This window comes from Galeopterus variegatus, unplaced genomic scaffold (assembly GCF_000696425.1).
Source record: "Galeopterus variegatus unplaced genomic scaffold, G_variegatus-3.0.2 Scaffold3572, whole genome shotgun sequence".
In the NCBI taxonomy this organism is placed as follows: Eukaryota; Metazoa; Chordata; class Mammalia; order Dermoptera; family Cynocephalidae; genus Galeopterus; species Galeopterus variegatus.
Window position 1 is genome coordinate 38,651 of NW_007729683.1, and position 9,536 is coordinate 48,186.

Below are 9,536 nucleotides of genomic sequence, written 5' to 3' on the forward strand. Positions count from 1 at the left end.
CCAGCGCCTCCAAGCTCTGGTTCCGTGCCCCCTTCACCCACTTGATCTTGACTCCTGCAATTAGCCGTGTCCGCTCCCGCCCCCCATCTATCTTTACCCTCTCCATTGGTTCATTCCCGACAGCCTACACATACACTGACATCTCTCCCAGCTAAAAAGAAAAAAGCAAAACAAACCGCTCGAACCCACATCTCCTAGCCACCATCACATTGATCTTGGTCTTTATAAACTCCTGGGAAAAGGGTCTATACCTCCCACCGCACTTGCTCACCTCCAAGGCTCTCTGCATGCCTCCAGTCAGACCTTCTTCCCCATCGACACCACTGGAACCTGCATTGTTAAGGCACCCAGTGGTAGCTCAATAAACATATATGTTAATTGAATGCTTGCAGGAGATCTTTTTATGAAGGAGACACTGTATTAGCAGTCAGCTCAGGGGATATATCCTCTCCCCTAAGATCAAGGGTGGCATAGCCTTAATATAATTCATTTGGCTTAAGTGTTCAATAAGTGTTAGCTGTTATCGTTATTCAGAAAATGCTATTAACAGGACACTTGCTTTTTCTCCTTTTCTTTCGCATGTATGTACTTCAGGTGCACAGGTACCCTGGAAGAACAAAGTCCTACTTCACTTTAACAGCTAGTATTTTTGAACACTTATTTCATATGGTTCAGCCTAATACCATGTGTCAGACTGTGCTAAGTGATTCACATGGAAGATCTCATCCTTCAAATAGCCTCACAAGGTACACTCGTACACTTTCAGATTAGAAAACGAGCTCAGAGAAATTAAGTAACTTGGCTCAAGTCATACAGGTAGTATGAGGTGGAGTTGAGGTTAGAAATTTAGTAATTTGACACAACAGCCATGATTCCTCAAAAATACTTTATATTGCCTCTGAGTTTTAGGGCCCAGGCTCTGGAACCCCATTAATGCAAGGATCCTGAAAGTTATTCTTTGCCACATCCTTCCTTCACACAGGGTTACACGAAATCATTTGGGATTGATGGGTTAGATTTTTATCTTTTTATTTTTTAAATATTTTGGCTGCTGGCTGGTACAGGGATCTGAACCCTTGACCTTGGTGTTATAACACCAGGCTCTAACCAACTGAGCTAACCAGCCAGCCATGGGTTAGACTTCTTAAAGTCTTCCATAAGCTCCTCCCCTTCCTCTGGTAATTCATCTTCACAGAGGCAGATTTCGCTTATATATAACTTAAAACCTATTGGATTCACCAATGATCTCAATGCAGACTCTCATGTCCTAAGGAATATATCTTCACCACTGATGGCCACCATTTTTCTGAGCCCATTAATTCTCATGCCCTTTATCTTTCATGAAAGGCATCATCACTGTACTCAGACAGTTATTTCATCTGGGACCAAGAAAGTTAGGGTGATCATATTTTCTGGAGCAAAATAGGTGATACATGATTTAGGACTGTTATAGAAATGTTGGAGTGAGCAGGACTGAAGCCATGTTAGGCCCTAAAACTGCATGGGCTGTAGACAAATTCTAAAGAGTGTTTTTCTTTCTTTTTTTTTTTTTAAAGATGACCAGTTAGGGGATCTTAACCCTTGACTTGGTGCTGTCAGCATCACGCTCAGCCAGTGAGCGAACCAGCCATCCCTATATGGGATCCGAACCCGGGGCCTTGGTGTTATCAACACCACACTCTTCCGAGTGAGCCACGGGCCGGCCCGAAAGATTTCTCTCTTTTTTTTTTTTGTCTTTTTCTTGACCAGTAAGGGGATCGCAACCCTTGGTGTGGTGTCGCCCACACCGCACTCAGCCAGTGAGCGCACCGGCCATTCCTATATAGGATCTGAACACCCGCGCAGGAGCGTCGCTGCGCTCCCAGCGCCGCACTCTCCCGAGTGCGCCACGGGCTCGGCCCTAAGAGTGTTTTTCTTGACATGCATTTCTCTGAGTTCCCTCTTTTCCCAAGGTTATTTGATACTTTGAATCTCAGTTATGGGGCAAGATGACATTATTTACATAAATGTAGTTGTTTTCCAATCAGCCTGGAGCTGCAGACCAGCACGTACTATCCTCTAGTAGGACCCCGAGATAACAAGGACAGGATTAGAAACCAGACGAGTCTTGGCAAGACTGCACCTGAGACCTTGCATGAAGCCCTTGCTGCTCATGTGTCCCTCCCTCCTGTTTTTCATTTTCTCATGTTCCATTCTCTCATCCCCCTCTTCAAAAACCCTTCAGTAAACCTGAGACTTTAAGGTGGCTTTAGTCTGGCCATTTTCCTTCAAGTTTACCAGAGAGATGGGTTAGCTTACCATCACTCCTTAGGTCACTGGTATTCCTGAATAAAAGCCGACTTCCATTTTCACCAACATTTGACTTTTGGGTTGTTTTTTGTCTGGGGGAAGGCAGGCAGACCTGAGTTTGGTATCCATCTTGGGGAGCCTCAGCCAGGAGCTGAGTGTGGCCTGAAACAGAAAATCTAAGATAGGTATGAGACTTTCTTGCTATATTAAAACTTATTAGTATCACTACTGAGATTTAAATTCATCTTTGTTTTGTTTTGCAGCTGGCCAGTATGGGGATCTGAACCCTTGATCCTGGTGTCATAACACTGTGCACTAACTGAGCTAACCGGCCAGCCCTCATCTCTGTTTTGAACAGATGAGTTCTCCAACCAACCCTTATGGTGTTCCATAAGAAACTGTGGGGTAGGTCTTCTGGCAGTTTGGGGGGATACAAAGACACATAAGGTATGGTTCCTGGCCTTATAATTTTCCTCCTCCTAATATACCTTCTTTGAATAGCTTTTATGGTGATAATCTTTCTCAGTGGGTAGCTGTGGACCAAGAGAATTTAGAAAAAAAATTCACTTAAATAAAAAGAATATTCTTGGAAGTACTTCTCTTTAGGCATGCTCTCTTTAGAGGAAATCTGTATAGAGTACTTGCCAGCTCCATTTAATATTCCCTCCTCTCCATTATTACAACAGCCTCCTTACTGGTTCTCGCGGCTTCTAATTTTATTTCCATCTGTTTGACACCAGTTGTCTCGTAAAAACATGACTCAGATTCTAAAACTTCACAGCACCACTCCTTGCTGTTGACGGTGGGGCAGGCCCCAGTCTGGCTCCACCCTACTTTCTAACTTCCTTTTAGTTTCTATTATTACTTTTCTTATTATTTTCCTGTTATTCCTTTTCTTTTTCTTGGTGGCTGGCCAGTACAGGGAGCCGAACCCTTGACATTGCTCTAAGCAGCTAATTGGCCAGCCCCTGTTGCTTCTTTTATTCCCCACTGACCACTGAGACAGACATGTGGAACTATGAGTTCCAACAATATGAAAATACCATTTTTTAATATAAAAAATGGTCGAATACCTGCAGTTTCATGTGCCTCATGTTAATACTTGGGATTGCTATGGATGTCAAGCTTTTACACCTCAGTGCCTGGCACTTCTTCTTCTGCTGAGAATGTTCCCACTTGCTTCATCGGACCAACTCCCACTCCTGTTTTAAGACTTATCCTAAATGTCACCCTTTCCATGAGGCTTTCTTGGAATTCCAGTGGAATTAGTGCTCCTGCCTGTGGCTCACACATGGCTCTTCTTACCACTCGGCTGGGGTGGAGTTCTCTGCTCACATGTATAGTGTGCTGTCTCCACTGTGTCTGGCCTGGGAACACCCCAAGGAAAGGGACTACGTCACATTCTGTGTCCTTTGTAGTCTTTAGTACTAAGTGCTTCATAAGTAAAAGTTAAATGTTGAAGGAATAAGTTCTTCCTTTTTGAACTAATAATAAAGAATAAAAAGCCACTCGTATACATGTGTTCAAAATTCTGATGTCATTTATTGGCACAAAAATTATTCAGATACAACATGGTGTCTAGACATGGCTACACTTTATACTTTGTGCATTTAGTCGAATATTATTTTGCTTATAATTCTCAACATGTACTAGACCTTCCCTGTGTTCAGCACCTCCATGACAGCATCTCTGAACACAGAGTATTCACACCTCACTGAAAACATCCCGGAACTGTGCTGGGGAAGGCCAGTGTGGGCCTCCCCACTGTGCTGTGATCCCCTCTGTGCGTTTGCTCAGCAAAGGCCGCCAGTGATCTCAATAAACTCCCCGCCTAGCGGTTCAGGTCTTGGATTGAAGTGTGTGAGATGCAGCATTGCTGGGTCAGGCAGAAGCCAGCCCTATCCCACCCATTTTGGCCAATTCTGAAAATGTTGTTGCTGCTGTCCATGGACCAGCGAGGTAACCGGATGTGTGGAAGGGACGAAGTAAGTCTGTTTCTTCCACTTCTTTACAGTCTGGGATCCTAATCCATGTTCTCCTTGACCTGAGGCCTCCTGGCTGTGCTGAGTTTGCTGCACTCACATTGAGAGGAAGGACTTCTATCAGAAAAGGCTTATGATGAGTTCCCTTGTGAGTGAAGTCAAAACCCGTATTTCTAAAATTATGGATCTTCTGTTCCCCCAAAATCAATGGCTTGATTTATGTGGTATTACTGTGTTTCACTGTCCTGGGAACCAAATCAAGCCTTTTGTTTCTGACAATATACTCTTTAACAGCAGCTAGAAAGTTGATTTAAACCAACTTTGAATATACAGTAGTTCTTTTCATTTACATTTCAAAATATTTAACAAAGTCAAACTTTCTGACCATGGTTTCAGTTTAGTGGAAGCATGTACCAAAGTACAAAAGCTTCTGAAGAAATGGTGTGGGCACATGTGGGCCTCCAGTTACCAGAAAGGACACCTAAGAAGGCAGACAGAAAAGGAATATTTTAATAATTTGAGCCTCTTCAAAGCTTTACACAGATAACTTGACAATGGAAAGACCAAGCTCTGACAACCCCAGGGCATTCCCTGAGATCTCCCACAACTAATTGTGTGGGACACACTCACCACCTCCAGTCAAGGGCTAATGCCTGCTGAGGTCCACAAGGACACTTCCCCACCCCCTGCCCTCTCAAGTTTCTGCTTTCAAGCATGCCTCAGGCAATTAATCAAAGCACACCCCAAGTGGTCCTTGAGGTTAGACTCCCAGATCATAAATTTGTCTTTTTTTCTCCTGTTACTGCTCTGGCTTCTTTTCCTTTGCCCTTCCTGTATCTCTGAGTTGGATTGACAACAAAAATCCAAAAAAAAACCCTCTCAAACAAACAAATCTTGCCTATTCTCTTAAACCATTTCTCTTACTGTAATTTTAATGTCTGCCTTCTAGCTATGCATCCATATTTCCCAATTTCCTCCTTTTCAGAACAATGAGCACACACAGTGATTACAAACTTTTAAAGAGATTTGAGCCTATAACTGCCCTTTATGAATACCCCACCAAGTCTTTTTTTGCTACCCTATGTTTGGGGCATAGGGTAGGGATTGCTTGCTATCTATCTATCTGTCTGTCTGTCTACCTACCTTATTTATGGAGACTGGCCATACAGGGATTGAACCCTGGACCTTGGTGTTATTAGCACCATGCCCTAATTAACTGAGCCAACCAGCCCAATAGCTTATTTTTTTAAAAAATTTATTATTATTATTTTTTTTATTTATGTGACCAGTAAGGGGATCGGAACCCTTGGCTTGGTGTCACCCGCACCGTGCTCAGCTAGTGAGTGCACCAGCCATTCCTATATAGGTTCCGAATCTGCGGCGGGAGTGCTCCTGTGCTCCCAGCGCCGCACTCTCCCGAGTGAGCCACGGGGTCAGCCCCCAATAGCTTATTTTAACAAAGTTACTTGGAGATGCCCACTCACCAGCCAATGTAGCACTGGCAGAGGTTTTCATGGGATGTTGCTTGTTTGATAAGCAGCTCAACTTGTGTTGGAACATCCAAAGTATCATCATGAGAGAAGTCCCGACCTAGGATAGGAGAAACAAAAACATTTTAGTCTGCACCTGACTATTTTTTTTTTCCTTTTTGTCTTTTTTACTGACCGGTAACGGGATCACAACCCTCGGTGTCATGCCCGTACCGGGGACCGGCAACGGGATTGCAACCCTCGGTGTTGCGCCCGTACCACGCTCAGCCAGTGAGCGGGAACCGGTCTCCACATGGGATCCGAACCCTCGGCGGGAGCGCCGCCGCGCTCCCAAGCGGCACACTCTCCAGTGCGCCACCGGGCCGGCCCTGCACCTGACTATTGATGCACCCCTTGTCTCCTGTTGGGATTAATTGTCTATGCAGCCCAAATCAGTTTATTCTCATATATGAGTATGAAGGATACACTATTGTTGGATTTTAAAAATTCACCTCCAGGTGATTTGAATAAACACTAGTGTCTCTCTCTCTCTTTTTTTTGCGGCTGGCTGGGACAGGGATTGAAACCTGGATCTTGGTGTTATCAGCACCACACTCTGACCAACTGAGCTAATTGGCAAGCCCCCTAACCTCCTTTCAATACAGACTTGGTTTAAAGAAGGTAAAGTCCTGCAGCTGGCTGAATTTGGGAGTGGAAGAGATCTGGTCGATGGGTTTATGAAGATTCCCTCTAGTCCAAAATCCTCCTTGAGCTGGACAAGTGGATGAGAAACCTACTAGTTAATCCTACTAGTCTCCATTTGTGAGCATTTCTGTCCACAGGGCAGCTTGCTTCCATTATGAATTCATAATCTCTGACCTCAAACAGGTGCTCAGCACTGCTTGGCCAGCTCATGAAGCTTCCTTGGCAATGTGCCTCTCCATCGCCATAAAGACTATTTCGAATCCTCTCCACTCTCCCCAAATGTCTGAACCTCTTCTTCCACTTCTCACCCTCAGGAGATGCCCTCATTTCCTACTTTACAAGTTAATTAATTCATAAAACACATAGTTTTTGAACCCTGATGATATGTGAGGCAGTGTTCAGGGTGCTGGGTTCACTCAACATGAGCTCTCTCTTTTCCCCTCCCAGTACCCTGGAGAGCCGTGTCTCCTCCCACTGAGGACTCACTTTACCTGCACTTTGGATCCCATCCCCTCCTGCTTTCTTAGGAGACTTACAGCATCCATTATCCTTCCTCTCACTCATATTTCAAACTCTTCGCTAACTGCATCTTTCTAACTGTTTTGTAAACACACTTTTCTCTCCCATCAAAGAAAAAAAAAGCTCTCATTCAACCACTCCTTAATCCTCTGCTCCAGCACAAACTACTCAAGCGTTTTTAAGCTTGTCTCTCTTTACTGGCTTTTCTCTCTCTCTCACTTCATATTTTCTTCTTTTCTCTCTCTCTCACTTCATACTTTCAGCTTCTGTCTGGCTGTCAGGTGCATCACAGCTCTCAGATGGTCACCAGAGACTTGGAGCCCCACTGGATCCTCCCCATCCCTCCTGCCCCACCATCAATCCTTTTGATTTTACCTCCTTGAGATCTCTCAACTCCAACTCCACTCCCACCTCTCAAGTCTAATCGACTGTCCTGTCTTGCCTGGATGACTGGCAGCCTCTCACTTGGTGCACCTGCATGCCTTTGCTCTAATACATTTTCCACACAGCCAGAACAGGCAGTGTTTCACAATGCAAATGCTCAGGCCTCTATCTCCCTCCCCACTCCACTTAAATCTTTCAGTGCTTTCCCACTGCCCTTAGGATATAGGATAAAAACATAAGGTCCTTTGTGATCTGGGCCCTGGCCTACCCAGAGTGAAAACATGCTACACTGAGCTCCTCCCATCCTGCTTTTAGACCTTTTTTTTGCCACCCTTTTCTCCCACCACAGGACCCTTGCACATGCTATTTCCCTTTCCTAGAACAATGTACTCCTAACTAACTCCTCTTTCAGATTTTAGCTCATGGGTTATAGAGAAGCTTTCCCTGAACTCCCAAACTAGATTAAATTCTCCTATTACAGGCATCATAGCCCTGAGTCCCTCTCCTCCACTTACTGTAATGTTCCCCTCTAGATTTAGAGTTCCACAAAGGCAGGAAACCTGTCTGTTTTTACCAACACTGTTTCTTCAGCACTTAGCACTTATTGGTGTTCTACAAGTACACCTCAACTACACCTTGCTTCCCTGGCTCCCACCCTCCATGTCACACCACCTCCCAGTCAGAAGGAAGACGATCAATGAAACTAACATGCCAGGCCCCAATGCTAAGTGCCTAGCATCCCCTATCTGATGTGATCCTTACCGCCCTCTAAGGGAGACACTCTTGCCTTCCTCCAGATGAAGAGGCAGAGGCTCAGAGGTCACACAACAGGCAGACAGTAGAGCTAGGGACTTGGGCTTCCCTGGCTCCCACCCTCCATGTCACACCACCTCCCAGTCAGAAGGAAGACGATCAATGTGAGATGTCTCCTTTCCAAAATACACTTTCTCCCCTTCCATTATCTGCACCCTATCACAGCTACCAAAGTACAGAGAGGCAATGCATCGGAGTGGTCAGATGTGCTCTAATATCAAGCTATGAGGATAAAACACATTTTCCAAAATTTGGCTGATTTTGGACTCAACAGAACTTTATTCACTTCCTGAGTTAAATGAGATTAAACTAACTTTAAGTAATATTGTCATTGGTCATCAGAAAGAAGAACCATAGACGCTGCTTAACTGATGGCCTGAGAGACCACTCCTGTGAGCTGCATGGGATCAAAGCTGAGGCGCTAGGGCCAGCCCGTGGCTCACTTGGGAGAGTGTGGTGCTGATAACACCAAGGCCACGGGTTCAGATCCCTATATAGGGATGGCCGGTTAGCTCACTTGGGATAGCGTGGTGCTGACAACACCAAGTCAAGGGTTAAGGTCCCCTTACCGATCATCTTAAAAAAAAAAAAAAATTCCTAATAATTCAAATGTTCCAACTTCAGTTATCACCAAGAATTAGTTAGGTTTGTTTCACACAGAGAAATATGCATCAAGAGAAGGAGTAGGGTGTAGTGGATTGAATTATATCCCCCCAAAACTCAACTGAAGCTTGAATTGTGTCCCCCAACTTTTATGTGTTAGAAACTTTGTCCCCACTGTGACTGTTAAGAGTGTCGGATATCTTATTATGGTAATTGAAAGGTGGAGCATTGAAGAAGTGATGAGATTGTAGGACCATGCTGTAGTGAATGGATTAAAAATGGTGGCCAGGGTTGTGGGTCTGAGTGCTTTAAAAGAAGAGAGAGGAGAGTGTCTCTCTCTCTTCTCTGCCATTTTTCACAATATGATACCCTGTCATCACCAAAGGAAGCCTTCACCAGATGTGTTCTCTAGACTTTGGACTTCCTAGCCTCTGAAACTGTAAGCAATAAATTTTGTTTTTGTACAAATTACCCAGTTCCATGTATTTTGTTATAAGCAGCAAAAATGGACTAATACATAGGACAAAGTCAGATTTTCATGCTAGCCAGACTACTTCACATCCACTTCAGGGAGTACCAGAACCTCTCACTAGCTTCAAGCCCTGGTCATATGATGTCTTCAGAATATAATAAGAAGTTCATGGAACCTTTTCTGCTCAAAGGCCATTTTGTTGCTTCATCTTATTGACCCCCGCTCATGGTACAACACAGCTGCTATTTCTTACTGAGCTAGTCACTGGTGCAATTCCCCAGAGGTTGTACTTACTGAAAG

General features: G+C 44.5%; 1 protein-coding gene across 2 annotated transcripts in view; it reads right to left on the reverse strand.

Moving 5' to 3' along the window:
- Nucleotides 1-4,388: 4,388 nt before the first annotated feature.
- MTOR (mechanistic target of rapamycin (serine/threonine kinase)) overlaps nucleotides 4,389-9,536 on the reverse strand; it is a 134,757-nt gene continuing 129,609 nt past the window's right edge. For both annotated transcript variants that reach the window (XM_008585443.1, XM_008585442.1), the window contains 2 exons: nucleotides 5,756-5,861; nucleotides 4,389-4,752 (listed from right to left, as the gene is read on the reverse strand). In XM_008585443.1, coding sequence (XP_008583665.1) covers nucleotides 4,737-4,752; nucleotides 5,756-5,861 — 122 coding nt within the window. In that variant the 3' untranslated portion in view covers nucleotides 4,389-4,736. The remainder of the gene's footprint in view (nucleotides 4,753-5,755; nucleotides 5,862-9,536) is intronic.